Here is a 19,771-nt window from a genome sequence, read left to right on the forward strand (position 1 = left end):
TCTTCCCTGAAGTTATGATCCCTCTGTCCACCCACACATCACGTACAAGGGTCTGGTCTGTTCTGAGCGCGGGGAAGTGGGTCAGAGAGGTAATCCGGAATCAGTTGAGCGAGGCTCAAGCTCTGACTCCGCTGCTTCCTATGTCTTGGGCCCTGAGCCTGTGTTTCCTCCTCTCTCTAATGCGGATAAGAGAGTGTGGCTCACAAGGATGCTGCGAAGGCTCACAGCAACAACCAAGCCTCCTGACACATCACCTGCGCTGCACTTAGTAATCAGTACCTCTTTTCTCTGGCCCTAGCTTCTCAAGCCTGCAGAAACAGACTGCGAAACTTCGGCTCCTCCCACCCTAAGGAGCTACCTTTCTCACACACTCCAGAGCGCTGTCGTCTCATGCTAGAACTGACCTTGCTGGTTGGCGAGGCAGAGCCATGGGGTCCCTGGTGTGTTAGGTCTAGGAGAATGGTCAGCAAAACACTGGCACGGCTGAGGCACCTCCATTCAGACATGGTGCCACTTCTGGCCTGGGCCTGCTGTTCTCATCCAGAATGTCTGATCCCCAAGGCCTTCCTCTTTTAAATCTGCAGGTAGCCTTCTCTTGAGAGGGAGGGACCATGCTGAAGGGTGGGGAAGTCTCTGAATGTGGCATTGAGGCCTACACAAACCAGGATTGTCCAAGAGCTTAGGCTGGCATCTTGCCTGGAGAAGGGCCAGCTCGGTGCCTCCTTTTTCCCCTTCATCCAGCTGTAAGATGACTGGAAACTAAGCATACCAGAGTGCTGGGTCTGTCTGTTTGCTATGTTGGCTCAGGGTGGGGTTTTTCTTTCCTATAAACATCCACTGGAGCTCAATAACTGGAGCCAGAGAAAGGTCACTGAGTACTGATCATCTTAAAAAGGTAGCAACCTTTAAAGAGGGTTGGAGAGGCAAGTATGCAGCGTTGGTCTTTTCTGTTGCTCACTTTAGTCTTGACACAGGAGGGACTATAACGGTGTAGGGGTTCCAGACATGCGATTTCCAATCTCAAGAACAGCCAGAGGTCAAGATGGGCTGCACTGGAGATGAGAAAGAGGACCATTCAGTCATTTAAAATAGAGGCTCGGGACTGAGAACATCTGGGTTGGAATTGCAGTTTGGCTGCTTTCTGGCTGCATAGTATTCAGCGAGGAAACTTAACCACTCTGCTACCTCAGTTCCCTAATCTGTGAAATGAGGATAACAGTGCCATTTCCGAAAGTGTCAGCGTTGAGCAGGCACATTGGGAATGTTTGACATCTGGTAGGTAGTCAGTGAATGCATGCTGGGATGAGGAATGGCAAAAATTGAAGTACAGTTGCCAGGTATAGTGGCACACATTTATAAGCCCAGCATTTGGGAGACTTTTCCAGAAAAACTATGAATTTGACGCCGGCCTATGCTGCATGGTGAGTTCCATGACAAGTTGGCCTACACAGTGAGATCCTGTCTCAAAAATGCCAACAAACGAGCATTGGAAGCCCCTTGTCCCATTGGGGACATGAAAGGGGCAGAACGAAGCAGAGCTGAGATGCTCTGAGTCCAGTATCTTGAAGTCCAGTATCTGAGTCCTGTAGAAGAGTAGTGTCCCCATACAGGAGCCATTAGCATGTATCAGAGCCTTTATTACACTTATATGAACATAGATTACATTTTCAAGACATCCAGCATCTATCTACAAGGGCAAAAGGCTTTGAGGACTTTTCATAAACTGGCACAAAGATGACAAAGACACCTGGATTTGCCCTATGACATTCAGCACAGCACAACAAAGTCTCATTCTGGCTTTTGGGGGTCCCAAATCTTATTAGTTGCCACCTACTCCAAGGCCACTCAAAGCTTCCCATTGTGGTTTTCCCAGTGCAGGTGCAGGCATTAGGGATGTAACTCAGTCAGTAGAATATGCCTGCCTAACAGTCATGAAATGCTGGGTCGGGTCTTCAGCCCTGTGCAAATGGGATGTAGTGTAGCTTGTCTTTAAGTTCAGCACTCAGGAGGTAGAGGCGGGAGGATCAGAAGTTCAAGTTTGTCCTCAGTCTCCTAAGGAATTTAAGGACAGTCTAGAATATGTGAGACCATCTCTTTAAAACAGAAGAAAAAACTTTCCTCATAGGGGACAGTCCTAGCTTCAGAAAAGCTTTGTTGTATAGCAACAGAGAAAACTCCATCAGGTGCCCACTCTCTCTTAAAGACAAACAGATAACCAAGGGTTCCCAGGCAAATTAAGAAAGCCTGAACCATGAAAGCAAGAAGCCAAAACAAACAAATAGAACAAATGAACCCAGGGGAAGTCGGGAATTTGACTAACAAAAGAGAACTTCAGGAGAAAAATTATACCTGCCAATCATTCAAGAAAATATGACATGTATGAAACAAGAATTAGATGCTATAAAACAAGAACAATCAGAGAAAAGAAAGACACCTCAGAAATGGAAAGAAGTTGCTGGAAATAAAAATGTCAACAGAAAAATTGGAAAATAACATAGAAGAAAACCTCTTGGAATGTAAAGCGAAACAACAAAATAAACAGGAAATATGAAAGAAAATGTCAAAAACGCAGATCAACATAGCAGACACAACATTCAGAGAAATGAGCTACAGACTAAAGGAAAACTAAAGAAACATTGTGTGTGGTTTTTGATTTTGTTTTGGTATATTTGCCATATTGATTTTTCCCTTTTTAAAATCTGTTTTCTTAATTTTTTTGTTTTTCCTGGGTTTTGTGAGGAGAAATAGACAGACACACAGACATAGAGAGACAGAGAGAGCATGAAATTGGGTGGGCAGCTGAGTGGGGATGATCTGGAAGGAGTTTGGGGAAGGGAAAGAATATGATCAAAATATATTGTATGAAAAAAGGTTTTTTTAATTATTATTTTTATGTCCAGACTGCCATTTCCCCTCCCTTCTCTCCTCCCAGTCCCTCTCTCCTCCCTTTGCCCCTACGGCATCCACTCCTCCTGTTTCTGTTCAGGAAAGGGCAGATCTCCTATGGCTATCAACCAAACACGGCATATTAAGCTGCAGTAATACTAGGCACCTCCCCTCATATGAGGGCTGGACAAGGCGACCCAGGATGAGGAAAAGGGGTGGAAAAAATTTTAAACAAGTTTTTTAAAGGTATCAGGAGCTGGGCATGGTGCTGCGTAGCTGTCATGGCAAGGCCGGGGAGCGTTGCTGCAGCTCCGAGGTCAGTCTGATCTACATAGTGAGTGTCAAGTTAGCCAGTGCTACATAGTGAGAAATTCTGCCCCCAAACCAAAATAAAAAGTATTAGACATTAATTTCCTACAGCTGAAGAAAGACATCTAGAGTAGGCACCACAACAGTGAATCCAGAAGCCCGCGACCCCGTCTCAGCCCTGCAGCAGCTCCCACGCTGGTTCTCTTCTTCTGTCCTCTGCCAGTGTATTTCCAGGTCCCCTTAAGACCCGATCCACATCCTTTCGTCTCTCTGTTAAAATGGTGGAAGCCACCAAGCCTTATGTGAGGGGCCACGCAGGCAAGCTCTCATTTCCGTTCTCATCACTCAGCCTGTTACTTCTCTCCCTTCTCCTTCTATTGCTTCATGTTCTTTCAAAATGCTAGGGATGGGCAAAGATGTCATGGGTATATGTTTCCACTGACCTTTCTGCTTGAAAAATCTTTTCCTAGATATCCACTTAGCTCTCTCACCTTATGTAAGATTTGTTCACATTTTGCCATTTCAGGGAGTTACTTCTTGACCAACCTATTTAAAACTGAAATAACCTCTTTTCTTCACTGATATTCCCCCTCTCTCTTTTACCCTGGTTTTTAGTTCCTCCCTGTCCCCTGCTCCTCATTTCTATGAGACAGAACTTTTCTATGTAACTCATATGTAAGTCAAACTGGTCGCAAACTCCAGATCTTCCTTCTTTAGGCTTCTGAATGCTGGGATTAAGTAGTGCACCAATACACCTGAATTTTGTTTTCTCCATAACACTTTATTTAAGTTGTTACAGATCTTATTTATTTATTTATTTATTTTTTTTTTAAACAGGGTTTTCTCTGTAGCTTTGGAGCCTGTCCTGGAACTAGCTTTTGTAGACCAGGCTGGCCATGGACTCAGAGAGATCCTCCTGCCTCTGCCTCCCGAGTGCTGGGATTAAATGCACACACCACCACTGTCTGACTCAGATCTTATTTCTTGATCTAATTGTTTCCTCTCTTTCCCATACTAGAATCAGCTCTGTGAGAAGCAGGTATTGGTGTCTGTCTTCTCCACTGCTATGGCTCCAGCTCGCAGAACAGCATCTAGCACCTAGCAGACACTCAGCAAATATTTGTTCAATGAGTTAACATAATAAAGGCACATCATTTATGGAAGAATAAAAGCTGTTATAAAGTATATATATATATATATATATATATATATATATATAAAAGAAAATAGTGATTCAAATATAAAATAAGATAAAATATGGTTATAAGCAACTAATGGAGTATAAGAGAACATAATGCTAGAACAAAATCTCCTCTAAGAGGCCCACGGTTTATGACACTGGACTTGTAAAGAAGGAATTGTATTCTTGGCTCACTACTTAGCTGGATTTTGGGAAAAAATATTTACAAAGTCAAGACAATGTAAATACTGTTTATTGGTTTTCAGGTTTAAGAGCTACCCTGGAAGACAAAGAGAGGAAGATCTCGTTAATACTTCGGAACAGAACACAAATGTCAGTAATATGTATAACGTAAAAGGAAAGATCAAAGAGATAATGCAGGGCACTGGTGGGTGACATGCAGCTAATATCTTTGTTTTTAGGCAGTTAGGAATAACACTGGCTTTGTAAAGTGGTGGTTGTAGGTTCTCCTCCAAGATCCATGACTTCACTAGATCCTGGTAGTTCGCTAGGTTTCCAGCACCACGCATGATTTTCTCAGAGAGATGGTGGTGACAGCCAATGTGTCCATGCTACTATCGCACGCGTTATAGTGCCATGTCAGCTCTGTGTTCATAGACATCATGGATGTGCAGTTGTACTGGTTGCTTCCCTCCTTTCAAAGTTGCCATTGTGCCTTCTTGTACTTATAGATAAGCACAGTTCTCATGCCTCCTCAAGGAAACCAGGCTGGGCTGGAATGTGGGGGAATCATCCTGCCTCTGCCTCGCAAGTACGGTGATTACTGGTTTCCACCATCAAGCCTGCTTTGAAAAGTATATGTCTCATGACACTTTCTAAATGGAAATATCCAGTTAGACTTGCCTCCAAAGATGGAAATCATACTGTAATGCCTTTAACATATTTAGGAAGGGTGCTGGCGTTTTATTTTGCTTTCTATTGCTATAGCAAAGTGCCTGAGGCTGCGTGTTCAAAGTCCAAGGTGAGTTGGACCTATCTCTTACAGCCTTGCCTGAATTTCAACATGAATAATAGCATCATGATGGAAGTACAAACAAGGAGCGGTCAAATGGTAAGGTGTGAGCCTTTTAATACCAATTCACAACTATACAAACTCATCTGAGTCCCAAGAAAATGACACCATTTTCTCCCAACAGGGATTAGCCCAGTGACATAGTCGTTTTTTACTGGGCCCCCATCTCTGAAAGATTCCACTAATTCAAATCATTCCACTGAGTCTCAAGCTTTCAGCACATGAACCCTTGGGAGATAAACAACATACAAAGCAAATCACAGTACTTGGAAAGCATATGAGACTTAACAACTCACAGGCAATGTAGTATCATGGTTAAAATGCTGGTATTTGACATCCATTGAGCTGGGCTCAAATCCCCTCTGTGCTCTATACCCATTAGACAATAATTCGCCTCTGGTAAGTTATATTTCTCACCCCCCAATGCTGTCCTCTATCCAATGCGGCTGGTACTCACACTGTATGAATGTAAACCTTCATGCTTCTGCAAAGTTTTCTGGGGAGTAAAGAAACAGCTCCCTGTAGGCAGAAGAGGACTTTAAAACGAGTTTCTCAAATCTAAGCCTGTTATGAGCAAGGGTCACCTTTGTGATGGTGCCTAGTAGATAGTTGGTCCCCGTTTTCTTTTCGATGGTCCAATTCTTTCTCCCAGGTTTGTGTTTAGGAGGCTTCTTTGTATAAAGCACCTGGGAGAAGTGGTATTAGTCTAGAAGTAGATATCAGGATTTCAAATATATGAGGAATCTGCCTTTTGTTTAACAAAGGGAAGTCTGTCTGCCTCTCTCTTCTTTTGCATAGACAGTCCTCAGTGTTTAGAGCAACACAGAGTGAGTTAAATTGTCTTACAACAGGATCCCCCCCCCAGATCAAAAGAGAGAACAGCGGTGTCGTGATGTCTTAATTGCAGCACTCTAGAAGTAGATACAGGCAGAGGTGTCTGTGAGTTCAAGATCAGCCTGGTCTACTTACTGAGTACTAGGAAAGTCAGTGCTACACAGTGAAACCTTATTGGGAGGTGGGGAATAGGGAGAGGAAGAGGGATATGAGGAGGCAGAGGGAGAGGGGGAGACTTTGAAGTGGAGAGGAGTAAGCCGCCAATGAGGGTACAGGACAGAAAAGGCCCACCAAGCATGGCCTCCCCAGTACTGAGAGAGGCTGTGGAGTCCAAAGGCTGAGAATGTCTGATCACTACTTGATATTTTGCTGTGCATCTTAGGTGACAATAGAAATAATAGGCAGCTCTGGAAGGAATTTTGCCACTCTTTTCCAGCATTGTCTCTGAATTTTCCAAAATTCATAAACACTAATTCTCTACAGCTCAGGTGAAGAGGAGTTTGCTAGGCAGGATTGGTGGCAGGGCTATTTTGCACTCCCCTTTTCAGTTTCAGGGCTCTGGACCCTCAGGGTTCGGGCATAAGACAGTTTCATCGAGCTGGTCTATGCTAAACAAACTTAGCCAGGCTTCTGCATTTCCTTAATTGAAGTGTCTAACAGTAAATCAACTTTTCATGTTTCCCCGAAGTTGGTATTGGGACCTATGTAATCTCAGTTACTTTTTCTTTTCTCTCAAAACATTTTTATTCCGCATTTTGTGTGTGTGTGTGTTGTGTGTGTGAGAGAGTGTGTTGTGGTCTGTGTGAGTGTGTGTGTTGTGTGTGTGAGAGAGTGTGTTGTGGTGTGTGTGAGAATGTGTGCATGTGTGTGTGAGTGTGTGCGTTGTGTTGTGTGTGTGTGCGTGTGTGTGTGCATATGAGTGTACCATGGAGCACATGTGGAAGTTCTTCAGAAGACAACTTTCTGGAGTCTGTTCTCTCTTTCCGCCATGTGGGAACCTGGGATCAAACTTGAGTCATCAGCTCTAGAACAAGTGCGTGAGCCTGCTGACCATAATCTCAGGTATTTTTCTGATGGTTCGTAGTTATTGAAAACAGGCCTTGGGCATAATGATTTAGGCTTTTCAGATTTTATAGATCAATGGTGATGCTCAAAAGATTCTACAGTACCTAAGAAAGAACTGGAAGGAAGCTTCCCTAGTCAAAGAGTAAAGACTTGGAACTAATTGGTTTTTTTTTTTCTGTCCCTTCGGATAAGTTTGCCCCTCCCACCGCCCTTCTCTGAGCTCCATGTCCTAAGATAAGGACATTTATGGCATTGTGTTAGGAAAGCAGTAAAACTGAGGAAGGGCATTCATTACTTCTCTGACGAACTTGGACTGAGATTTAGCTTACTTCATTAAATTTGATAATATGCAAGGTTCTAATGCTGTTCCTCTAGAGATCACGGATAAAACAATGTGGAGCTTGAAATGTTGGAAACTGAATGAGAGGGTAGACAGAGCACGGGGGAGCAGTTGCATGAGGGGTTTCCAGGCAAGAGTTGACAGTGAAGTGCTCTGTTTACTGGAATATAGGCGACTGGATATACTTTTCAGAAGTTAAAAAAAAAAACCAGCAGAAAAAAGACTGGCAAATAGATTGGCTAGACGGCAAGTTCAGGTGTTTCTTGAAAATTTACTCACTGTCATGAATACCACACATGAAACATTCAGACATTCAGAAACAACAGGGAACTCTTGCACGACATAGATTCCAAAATAACAATGGCTACATGAGACATACATTCATTCATCTCATTAGAAGAAAGCCAGAGTCAGTTCCTCAAAGTTGTCAGGAACCAGGTTCATTTCACTTACTGTGATACCGTCCTAAAGTAGAACCGTAGTCTTCTCGGCCTTTGTCTGGGGCAGAGCTTATGTGTCCTAAAATGAGATGTTTTATGACGAGAGAAAATGAAGAGACTGGTTATCAGGTTATGCATTTAGCAATTGACTCTGCAAAAGATATTCTTTCCAAGGTCACCAGAGATTTACCTGTAAATATGTCCAGACTTTTTCCTATGCTTTGCTTTTCTAGACTTCAGCAATATTTAACACCATAAACCTATTTATTTCTCCCCCTCCCTTTCTCTCATCTTCTCCCCCTGTGTATCTCAGGTTAGTTAATCTACTGTCTTTGGCGCCTACATTCTGGAATTACCATTGTATGCCACCCATGCCTGGCTATTAAAAAATCAGCAATATATCTATTTTTTTAAAACCAGTGACAGAGATGAAACCCAGGGCTCCATGCATGCTAGGCAAGTGCTCTAACACTCAAACTGTCCCCAGCCCAATCTCTCTATCCTGTAAACCAGTGGTTCTCAGTCTTCTTAGTGTTGTGACCCTAAATACAGTTCCTCATGGTGTAGTGACCCCGACCACAATTTTATATTCCTTGCTATTTCATAACTGTAATTTTGCTACTGTTATGAATCATAATGTAAACATCTGATATCCAGGATATTTGATATGTGACCCATGTGAAGGGGTCGTTCGACCCTCTTGACCCACAGGTTGAGAACCATATCTTAAAAATTCTTTTCAAATCCGGTCTTTTCTTGGTCACTCCTTACAGCTTTTCTTTTACTTCATCCATACCATCCATACATGGATCTGGACTCCAGGACTCACTTTTGGGTACAATCTCTTACAATTCGATACATTTCTTCCCCCTGGGCACACTTTCTTGTGAATGAAAGACCCATTTATATAATGACAGTTTCTAGACTGACAGCCTCTACTCGGGTCTTTTTCTTGAGTTCCAGACACGTTTATTCACCTGCCTTTCCACCTGGATGTACCACGGGTGCCTCAAAAATCAACATTCATTTCCTCTTAAATCCATTCCTCCATGTCTTAGTGAAAGGGTCACCATTCACACTATCTGTTAAGATTTGAATATGTTCCCCTTTCCAATCCAACCCTACACAATCCAATGACTCATCAAGTCCTACTGCGAGCCCCACCCCACCCATCTCCCCACTATCTCCCCTGCTAGCACTCTATGACAAACCACAAGCACTGCTTGCTTGGATGGCTTCCAAGGTCATAGCTATGCTCTCTATTTCCAAGAAGACACTTAATCCCCACACAACATCTAAGACCCTCTCGCTAAAACGCACCTATAACACCCATGCTGTTTCCAGCTGGAGGGCTCCTTAAAAGACTGGCGATACTGTCTGTCAGGTTTGGGAACTTTCTTATCTTGTTATTGAAGCTTTGTCATAATTTGGAAGGGAGAGGAATTTGGGGTGCCAGAATTGGAAGAAGATGAGAGACTGGCCCAATGTGGTCAGCAGAGAGAGGGCCGAGGAGGCCAGAAAGCACTAGTGCGACATTACAAACTTTGGGGAAGCGGCAGTTCACAAACTATGAAACAGGAGTCCATAAGCCTGCCTTAATGGTGTGTGAAATGGCTGTGAGTCAAATGTCTGTAGAGCACAGGGCTTTGCTTAGTAAAGGTAAAGGTGACCTCATGAAGCAGACCAGTGCGTGAGGAAGACCTTGAATTTTCTTTCTCTAACTGTCACGTAGTACTTTAGAATAAACTTTACTGGGTCTGCAGTTTCCAGTTTTCTGGGTCAGCATTCAGATGCTCTATCCCTAATAATGATTTTGTCTACTTCTCTTTGTTTTTATATTTTATCTTGTTCTCTTGAAGAGACCCAATTCTTTATGTGAATTTCTTAAATGACAAGTGGCATCTCAAACTAGAAATGTTAAGGAGGGTGGGTATGGAAATGCCATAATAAAACTCATTACTTTGCATAATTAACTTACGCTGAAAATGTAAGTTTTTCCAAATGATTCAACACAGCAAAATATTATAAAACCGCAAGAGTCCAATATAGACACAAGGATGTTTCTTTTTTTTTTCAAGACAGGGTTTCTCTGTGGTTTTGGAGCCTGTCCTGGAACTAGCTCTTGTAGACCAGGCTGGTCTCGAACTCACAGAGATCCGCCTGCCTCTGCCTCCCGAGTGCTGGGATTAAAGGCAAGCGCCACCACCGCCTGGCTACAAGGATGTTTCTTGTAGCATTGTTTGTAAAGGTGCCAAAAAAGGGAGTACATGCAAGCTGAATCAAACAAATGAATTATACGACAGCTATACAAGAAAATGTGCGCTACTAAGAAAAATATGCACCAAGGAAAAGAGGTTTGAATACATAACTGAAAAAAGCAGTTATGGAACAGTAGGTATAGTATGTAGCCTGTGTGGAGAGAAAGCACAAGTAATCAGACTATGAATAGAAAAAAAAATAAGGAGGAATGTCTATCAAAACGTTAATCATGACTGTTTCTGGGGAATGAGATTAAAGGTAGTCTTTCATTGTCCGTTACATTTTTCCGCATTTTTTTAAATTTTTACACAACATACTACTTGTTGTAAGAAAAAACAACGATATAAAATAAATAAGTTCAATGAATGAATCTTTTTCGTGGGGCAGTTTGGGTTGGAAGGGCTTCAGACTGAGTCTGGTACAGAGGCACAAACATGGGCTTTGGCGTCAGACAGCATTGAGCAGGGCCCCATTGCCCCACCCCCGAGGAAGGGGGGCGGGGGTAGGGGGCTGCGGAAAGGGGCTGGGCTGGGCTGGGCTGTCTGCAGCTCTAGTACAGGAGGCTGAGACTTCTCGAGAGGGACTGAGAGCAGTCACACGCATCCCAGACTCCCTAGAGGACAAGGTGAGCGGGTAAGACTGGACTTTCCTGGAGACCAGACAGTGGTTCTAACCCCCTGAAAGCTACAGCTGGGCAGGTGGACAATTCTTATTTCACTACTGTAGCTGGAGCAGAGGTGCTGCATTTAATGCGGTGTGGGAAAGAGAACGACCAAGAAAGTAGTAGTCTGTGTTTGGACTGGACAGCAGAGACTGGCGGAGGTGGAGGAGAGAAAAAGGGGAACTGTGCATGTTGGGAGGAGAACGAGGAATACGGGGCAATGTGAGGGGGAAGAGGAGATCCAGAGAGAATAGGGGTATGCAGAGACGGGTTAAGGAACATTTGGTGGGGGTGTGTGCATAGGTAATACAGAGGAGGATGTAAGGAATGGGAAGAGATTTTTGTAGAGTAAATAGGAAATGCGATGGGAAATAGCGAGTCCGAGTCCGGAGTCAGGCAGAGTGAATAAGGAGGGGGGGGGGAATAAGAAGTGATGGGGGGGAAGGGCAGACGGGCTGGGACGGAGGCCCCCTAGGGAGGCGGAAAGGGGCGGGACCACTTCCGGCCTTTAGTGGGGAGGGCAGTATCTGAGTTTTGGAGGGGCTTGGAGAGAGTGGATGCACTTGGGAATTGGAGGAGGAGGTGAGCCATGGGCCCCAGCGTTGGATGAGAGCCTGTTAGGGGTCGGCCCCACCCTCTGGGATCTGGAGAAAACTTGCCTTAAGAGCCAAATCTTACCGAATCCATCCATCTAGGAAGGGAGGGGACTGGACCCTGTTTGGCTGGGCCCAAGATGGAATCACTTGTTCAGTCCTAAGTTGAGGAGGGGGTGTTACAGGGAAGGAGCCAAACCAATTTGGGTTTTACCGTTTGGAGGGGGGCGTGTTAGGATAAAGGGCGGGACCTGGAGGCTCTGTGAAATTGATAGGGTGGATGTGAGTAGGGGAGGGGCTGGGACCACCAGACACTGCGACAATTTGGAAGGAAGACTTGTTGGGGAGGGGACGGGGCCGAACAGCATTGCGGACCTAGAAAGGGGCGTGTGTAGGGGCTGGGTGCTGGACTGAGACCGTGGCCACTGCGCAGGCGCTTTATGTATAGCTAGAAAGGGGCGTGTTGAGAAGTGCTCGCACAGAGACAGGGCCAGCTGCTGAATGCGCATGTGCACGGTGGACTTCAAAGAACGGGTTTGTACTGGGAAAGCAGGCGGGGTTGAAAGGGCGCTGCAACAGACGCGCATGCGCATTCCTGGCCTGCGGCTGGTGGGGGGGTGCGCTGGGAAAAGGGGGCGGGGTCCTCAGAGCTGCCGCGCTGGCACATCTTCCTGGAGGAGGGGAGGGTGCGGCTGCAGAGAACTGAGACCTAGAGACTGAATTTCTGTATCTGAGAGCATACTGGTTGGGGCTCGGGGAGGGGCTGGGCATTGGGGCCCTAGAGAAAGTGAGGATCAGCTTCTAGGCAGAGCAAGGGATACGACGTTCAACGGGCTCCCCACTTGACCCAGGCCTTCTCTTCAGACTCAGTTTTGCCGACTGAACTTGAGACATGTCTGAAACAAGCGAGAGTGGTGCAGGTCCAACTCGCTTTCAGGTAAGACCGATAATTGTCCCCTCTTTCTTTCTGCTTTGCCTTTCCAGCCGCTTCTGCTCCAAACCCTTGGCGCTTCTCCTCCCATCATTGTCATTCTCCACCCACTTCTTCGCCAGGGTGCATCCCCTCTCCCCAGTGGAGGGGAAGCCAGGAGGACAGGAGGAAGGGGGAGAGGGTGGGCGGGCCCTTGTTCTGTTGTTACTTTTTACTAAGGGGAAGGGGAGGCCTTTTTAGGATGAGGTGATCAGAGCACACTGCGGGTAGGAGTCTTTACAGGTCAGAGAAGTGTTGCCTCCAAATTTGGGGACCATTTTCATAGTTGAGAGTGGGGAGAAGGTCAGTGAACTTCCCTGCTTTCCCTTGCAGGGTAAAGCTTCAGAAAAGGACAGCGGCTCCATGATGCAGGACCTGTTGACCGTGACCCAGAACTTGGAGGTCTCAGAGACACCAAAGGCTGAAAAGACACCAGAGGTCTCAGAGGCTCCAAAGGACCCCAAAGCCTCTGGGAACCCGAAGGCCACAGAGGTCTCAAAGGCCCCAGAGGCTTCTGAGGCAGCTGTCACCCAGGCCTCACCTACCACACAGCAGACTGATACCCAGGTTCTCGCTGCTGAAAAGAAGAGCCCAGCAGCTGACACCAAGACGCAGAAGACTGACCTGCAGGCTACCACGGTGCCTGAAACCCAGACCAAAAAGGTCAGCTGTGTTACTGATCCGAAGGTCAATACAAAGGACCCTGAGACTGAGGCTGCTGCCTCTCAGGCTGGAGGAGATGAACCGGAGCCTGAGGGTGCAGCTGTCCAGGTTCAGGAGAACCAGGATACTCGGCCCAAGGTCAAAGCCAAGAATACCCAAAAGGTAAGACCTTTGCCATAACCGCCGTTTCTCCACATTCATCATGCCATTTGGTTGATTTGCTCTGCAAACAATTAAGAGATTCCTGCTCATGAAAGACACAGGGAGCACTCAGAGGTATGTGCTGTAGCTCTTAAATCCACAGAACTCCCAGGCTGGTGGGGTGTGAGGTGGGAATACACATAGCTGCGATCTGACTGTGTGCAGTTTATATGTGCACAGTAGCTGTCCACTTTCGGCCTGGAGCTGGACATATGCGTATGTGTAGTCTCCTACCTGAAAGTAACTAATCTGGTTTTCTTCTCCAGAGAAGGGAACTGATGTCCAGAGAGCGGACTAGTCCAGGGTGCTATAAGCAGAGTCAGTGGTGGGCATAGGAAGAAGAAAAGCCTCACGCCTCATTTCTGAGTTGTTCCTGATCCCCTCAGGGAGGAAATTGCCAACTGGTACTCAGTGATAAACCCATGACTCAGGATGGCTGGGGTCCAGTGAGGCAGACTATTACTACAAAGGACAGGGTTCGGGGATATATCCCGGAAGAGATGGGGTTTGGGGGTGATTTCCAGAGAGACTGAATTAGGAGAAAGAACCACCTGCTTCACTTGCTGATGTTGGCCCTCCTCTCTGTTGATGCAGGCCAAACACCTGGATGGGGAAGAGGACGGCAACAGTGACCAGAGTCAGGCTTCGGAGACCACAGGTGGTCGGAGGGTCTCAAAGGCCCTCATGGCCTCCATGGCCCGTAGAGCTTCAAGGGGACCCATAGCCTTTTGGGCCCGCAGAGCATCAAGGACTCGGTTGGCTGCTTGGGCTCGGAGAGCTTTGCTTTCTCTGAGGTCACCCAGAGCCCGGAGAGGCAAGGCCCGAAGAAGAGCTGCCAAGCTGCAGTCATCCCAAGAACCCGAAGCACCCCCACCTAGAGATGTGGCCCTTTTACAGGGAAGGGTATGGACTCCACCCTCTACATGCCAGCTTTCCCACTGCCTCAGCCGACGTCTCTGTTGTGCTTTGAAGTTCTCTGCGGAGTTTTTAGGCTTCTCACCATTTGCTTCTCTTTTAGGCAAATGATTTGGTGAAGTACCTGTTGGCTAAAGATCAGACAAAGATTCCCATCAGGCGCTCAGGTAGAGTCCTACACTTTGCCTTGCCTGAGCTCTGCCTCCCCTGCAATGTGCTGGGGACATCCTTCCCTCTTCTTTTCTGTCTCTTCTTTCAAAGTTCTCCCAGTACTGACATCTTTAGTGATAAGCCCCACCCATGGCATGCACAAGAAAGGGTCTGTAGGTTGGACCTGAGGGTCACCTGGTATCTCTACAACGCAGATGCTTATAGCACTCTCCTTTTGCAGATATGCTGAAGGACATCATAAAAGAGTATACTGATGTATACCCTGAAATCATAGAGCGAGCAGGCTATTCCTTGGAGAAGGTGAAGTGGCAGCCCTGGGGGTGGGTGCACTGGGGAAACCTTGAACAGAGGAAGGGTATATTATCACCCTCCTGGTGGGGGGAGCACAGAGACTGAATACATTGCCATCACCATGCAAATGAGCACACAGTGGCCTGGGGAGGGGCAGCCACTGATCACAAGTCACTGGTGGAAACAGAGCTGGTGTCTGCTGCTGGATATACCATCTCATGCATTGCGGTTGCTCACCTCTCTGTCTCCCCAAATGCTCACAGACACTATGGATGATTACACTATGTCTGTTATATGTTTAATATGTACTTCACGATATGCTTTATATACAATATTCCATTCATTTTTCTCTCACACCAAAGCACTTTAGCTATAATGAGGAGCTACAGGGTGCCTGGAAAGTTGAATGCTGTGAGTTTATAAGCTGTTCTTCTCGTCCACAGGTATTTGGAATTCAACTGAAGGAAATCGACAAGAGTGACCACTTATATATTCTTCTCAGTACCTTAGAGCCCACTGATGCAGGCATACTGGGAACGTAAGCTGGGACAGTGCTAGGGTGGGAAGGGGCTTCTGCTTCCTCTTAGAAGCTCAGGAAAGGTGGTCTAAACGCCCATGTCCCAGCTCCCACACATGGCTGGATCCCTGTGAGCAGTAGTGGTGCACAAGGGTTTCAGAGCCTGGAGTGGCCATTGCTGCTGTCAGGTTTGCTTGCTAACAAGCTCCCAGGAAATCAGCGTATTGTTACTTATCTCTTCTACGGAGTGCCTGGCCTGGCTGTGGAAGTCCCTCAAAGGGGGGAGGGACTTCTGGTGTGGACCATGATGCTTGAGAGCAGGAGTGTCACTAGAGTTCCATCTAGAACTTCTCAGGGCCAGGGAAATTGGGAGAGAAAGAAAAGACTCCTGTTGGCTGAGCTTCCATGTGGTGGACAGGGCTTCTTCCATGTCCTGCTAACCTTGGGTAGGGATAGTATATGGTTTCCCATTTTACTGGAGACCTTGGCTCAAGAGTGAAAGCACCTTCCATTGGGTCATTGATAGGTGGGACCACAGAGTAGGCTGAATTCTCAGTATCTGGGGAATCTAGGAGAGGCTGGCCTAATGAGCTGTTTTGTATAGGTGATGACTTATGATCCTAAACTTTCTCTGTCTTAGAACCAAGGACTCACCTAAGCTGGGTCTCCTTATGGTGCTTCTTAGCATCATCTTCATGAATGGAAATCGGTCCAGTGAGGGTGAGTGGCTGGGCATGCAGCTGAATAGGTGGCTGTTGTCTGAATTCCAGGTGCTCATTTTCTGCCCTTGTCTCCTTGCCTCCTCTTGCAGCTGTCATCTGGGAGGTGCTGCGCAAGCTGGGGCTGCGTCCTGGGTATGATTGGGCTCTCTCAGTGCTTGCTGTCCATGTTGTCTTTTGGCAAGAGAGGACGGTCCCAGGATTGCATCAACCTGGTGGTCTGGTGGAGCGTGGGGTGGGGGTGGGGAATATTGGACTGGGTAGTGGGCCCGGAGTTCTGACCTGTATGGATGGGGAAGTGTCTCTCATCTCTATTCACCCTCTTACCATCTCTTGAGCTTTCCCTGCACTATAAATCTGTTTTCTCTCATGAGAATACTTCTGCCAGTACCTGGGAAGTGTAACAGATCTGAATATATTAATTTGTTCATTCAGCTTTCTATGTTCTCAGCATCCATCACTCACTCTTTGGGGATGTGAAGAAACTCATTACCGATGAGTTTGTGAAGCAGAAGTAAGTGCCTATGGCCGGTGTTGGTGTGTTCCATGCATTTGGTCTCTCTTGATAATGGATGTGTACCTGCAAGTCTGTGCATGTGTTTGCGGTCTGAATGTGTGCATGTGTATACGCTATTGACAGATTATTTCTGGGAGTGGTCACAGATTTCGGTTTCAAATGTGGCTTCAGAACAACTCTGTGAGGGAGATGGAAACAGTCTTAATGAATTAAAGTCATTTGCTCAGGGTTGGTTACACAGGTAGCAAATAAAAATTGTGTTTAGAACATGGCTTCTTTTACTCTGCTAAGTAATGCTTCATAAAAATTAATTTCCATTAAAATGGCCTCAAGTGGTACCCTTAAGCAACCCAGGACAGTGCTGGGTACTGACTTGTGCATTTGATTTCATTTACATAACTGTGTACCATTCACAGGTGAGGGATTTGATCCCTAAGAGGGGATGGTTGAGCATGGCCCACAGGTGATTTTTAAAAGGCTCACTTGGGTCTGGAGTCCTAACCTGTTAAATTTGTAAGTAGAAGCTTACCTTATATCATTGGGTGTCAGAGAAGACTATGCATGCGCTCACATAGAGAAACAGGTGTGTTTAGAAGCATGAGCATGCACACACACACACACACACACACACACACACGCACGCACGCACGTGGGGGGGGAGACAAAGAGAGACAGAGAGACAGGGAAATGAGAGACAGAGACTAAAGGAAGTCAATCAAGAACAGTTCTCTCTCTCTTTCTTTCTCCTCATATACTCCAAACTGGCCTCAAACTTATGTCTCCAAGGATGACCATTAACCCCTGATCATCCTGCTTCAGCCTCCTGAGAACTGGAATTAAAGGCCTGCGCCACTATGCCTGGCCAGTCATTTTTTTTTAATAGCGTATCTTTCCAGAGCTTGACTAGTCTTCCTTCCAAATCCTTGCAGTGTGGTGTGCTCAGAGCAGGGACCCTGAAGAATGGCCTCTCTGTTTACAACACACCCAACAGAAATCTTGGGCCATTGTGACAAGGAGCACAACACTTTGTTCTCCTGCGAGCAAGTGCCCTACATGTTTCTCCCCAATTCTTTCACATGAGTTCTGGGCATTACCAATAGGACGCGGTTCAGTATTGGGGAAGGGCTGAAGTATTTAGTTGGGAATATGTGTATTTGCAGCCCATCTAGTCCACTCAGGAGTGGTTCACATTTGACCCTCGAAATAGATTTTGAATCTCTCTTTTATAGGTACCTGGACTACGCCCAAGTACCCAACAGCAATCCTCCTGAATATGAGTTCTTCTGGGGCCTACGCTCCTACTATGAAACCAGCAAGATGAAAGTTCTCAAGTTTGCTTGTAAGGTAATTGGGGAGCCATTTGTACTTGGCGTGTGAAGGTTATAAGGTGCTCTGGGATGGGGTGTTCTGTGTTCAGAGTGTCCCAATGTTCTTATCTGGGCATTTTAAAGCTTCTGAGTTATCAAACACTGACAAGCACTGTATCATCTAATCCTCACAACTGGTACGACTTTGTGATAACATGTGAAAACAGCCTCAGAGAAGTTGGCAGGTGATATAGCCATATCATAGAGCCAATTAAGAGTCGATGAAGGGATAAAACAGGTGGTGCAAGATTACGATAGCACTAACCGTATTGATATATGACATACACTGTATAGTATGGTGCCTTGCAAACAGCAGATGCTCAGCTCTCTGATTGTGAACTTTCTAAGGGTTATTATTTCCACTTCAGGTGCAGAAGAAGGATCCTAAGGAATGGGCAGCTCAGTACCGAGAGGCGATGGAAGCAGATTTGAAGGCTGCAGCTGAGGCTGCTGCAGAAGCCAAGGCCAGAGCTGAGATTAGAGCTCAGATGGGCATTGGGCTCGGCTCTGAGAACGCCGCTGGGCCCTGCAACTGGGACGAAGCTGATATTGGACCGTGGGCAAAGGCCCGGATCCAGGCAGGAGCTGGAACTAAAGCCAAAGCCCAGGCCCAAGAAAGTGGTGGTGCCAGTGCTGGTGCCAGTACCGGTACCAGTGTTGGTACTGGCGGCAGTGCCAGTGCCAGTGCTGGTGCCAGTGGTGGCTTCAGTACCAGCTCCAATTTGACTGCCACTCTCACATTTGGGCTCTTCGCTGGCCTTAGTGGAGCTGGGGCCAGTACCAGCAGCAGCTCTGGTGCCTGTGGTTTCTCCTACAAGTGAGCTGCAGGTATCTGTCATGGTGCCAGTGAAGTACCTGGGGCTCATGGGAGTGGGATGGAGAGCTGAGTCCTGGGTTGGAGATAAGCATGCGCAAAGACACTGCTGTGATTTTCCTGGGTCCTGTTTGCTAGATATCGACTGATTTTCCTTTACTTGTGTTTGCAGATATTGCTCGTAATCGCGGCATCTTCTTCTCAAGCCAGGGTGTGCTCTCAGAAACCTACTTAACACCGCACTCTAGGCAGCTACTATTAATCGTTTGAAGTTGACACTCTATATTAAATCTATTTGCCATTTCTCAGTTTATTGCCTTTTTTGGTAGACTGTCACATCCTAAAAACAATTGGCAACGTTTCCATCTCAGTGGTTGGACTCCTGAGAATGAGAATTAGCACATCTCTCTGGAGTAGGTCAGGCTTTTCTCTCCCCAAAGTAGGTAGGATTTTTGTGGTGTAGAGTCATGGGGCTTGGGGTTCCAGAAGACGCTGTTTCAAAAAGAGGCCTGACTCTTCTTTTGAGGAATGTGACTGAAAACTGTAGAGGAGGTGAGTGGTTACAGAGACCCAAATGAAAGACTGTTTTCTTGGGGAAGAAGAGTGTAATATAGTGGGCTAGGAGCCAGTGGAGAGGAAAAAGCTGAACACTGATCCATGCATCACAGTCCCCGAGAAGATGAAAGGCCTGGATCGCTGGGAAGTCTGGGAGAGTACACTGTCTAGACAGGAGTTAGAGAGGAGATGCCGAGGAATGGGAAGATCCTAGTAGTGCATAGAGCTCAGGATTGGGACAGCGAAGCAGCAGAGACACAACAGTGTGACTGACATTTCAGGTATAGAAAACAAGTATTGGTTTACTCCAGGGGTTGGGTTTTGCCATTCAGCTTTAGAATAAGAACACAGGACCAAAGGGAGTGTGAATCTACATCTTAGCTACTGTGTTCTGGTGCTTGACTTAAAACAGTACTTACAAAGACTGACAGAGGAGGCTAGACAGTGGGAGCCAGACAGATGTGGAGACAG

General features: G+C 46.4%; 2 protein-coding genes and 1 non-coding gene across 8 annotated transcripts in view; 2 read left to right on the plus strand and 1 right to left on the minus strand.

The window, feature by feature from the left end:
• The window catches only part of Itih6 (inter-alpha-trypsin inhibitor heavy chain family member 6), a 30,452-nt gene extending 29,946 nt beyond the window's left edge, over positions 1 to 506 (minus strand). Inside the window, exon 1 of the mRNA XM_075957885.1 lies at positions 405 to 506. Coding sequence (XP_075814000.1) covers positions 405 to 506 — 102 coding nt within the window. The remainder of the gene's footprint in view (positions 1 to 404) is intronic.
• Maged2 (MAGE family member D2) overlaps positions 1 to 19,053 on the plus strand; it is a 126,399-nt gene extending 107,346 nt beyond the window's left edge. Inside the window, exons 1-13 of one of the 6 annotated variants that reach the window (XM_075957533.1) lie at positions 10,818 to 10,979; positions 12,465 to 12,537; positions 12,904 to 13,395; positions 14,029 to 14,337; positions 14,453 to 14,516; positions 14,741 to 14,820; positions 15,255 to 15,349; positions 15,969 to 16,048; positions 16,140 to 16,182; positions 16,499 to 16,561; positions 17,794 to 17,908; positions 18,300 to 18,759; positions 18,918 to 19,053. In XM_075957533.1, the coding sequence (XP_075813648.1) occupies positions 12,493 to 12,537; positions 12,904 to 13,395; positions 14,029 to 14,337; positions 14,453 to 14,516; positions 14,741 to 14,820; positions 15,255 to 15,349; positions 15,969 to 16,048; positions 16,140 to 16,182; positions 16,499 to 16,561; positions 17,794 to 17,908; positions 18,300 to 18,752 (1,839 nt within the window). In that variant the 5' untranslated portion in view covers positions 10,818 to 10,979; positions 12,465 to 12,492 and the 3' untranslated portion in view covers positions 18,753 to 18,759; positions 18,918 to 19,053. Of the gene's footprint in view, positions 1 to 10,817; positions 10,980 to 11,504; positions 11,590 to 11,939; positions 12,135 to 12,464; positions 12,538 to 12,903; positions 13,396 to 14,028; positions 14,338 to 14,452; positions 14,517 to 14,740; positions 14,821 to 15,254; positions 15,350 to 15,968; positions 16,049 to 16,139; positions 16,183 to 16,498; positions 16,562 to 17,793; positions 17,909 to 18,299; positions 18,760 to 18,917 lie in introns of those variants that run through there. The other 5 variants (XM_075957532.1, XM_075957534.1, XM_075957536.1 and 2 more) reach the window with 5 other exon arrangements.
• LOC142841897 (small nucleolar RNA SNORA11) lies at positions 17,495 to 17,621 on the plus strand. Its single transcript, XR_012909139.1, has one exon. It is a non-coding gene; the product is annotated as a small nucleolar RNA SNORA11 (small nucleolar RNA).
• Positions 19,054 to 19,771: the final 718 nt, after the last annotated feature.

The sequence above is a fragment of the Microtus pennsylvanicus genome, chromosome X (assembly GCF_037038515.1).
Source record: "Microtus pennsylvanicus isolate mMicPen1 chromosome X, mMicPen1.hap1, whole genome shotgun sequence".
Lineage (NCBI taxonomy): Eukaryota > Metazoa > Chordata > Mammalia > Rodentia > Cricetidae > Microtus > Microtus pennsylvanicus.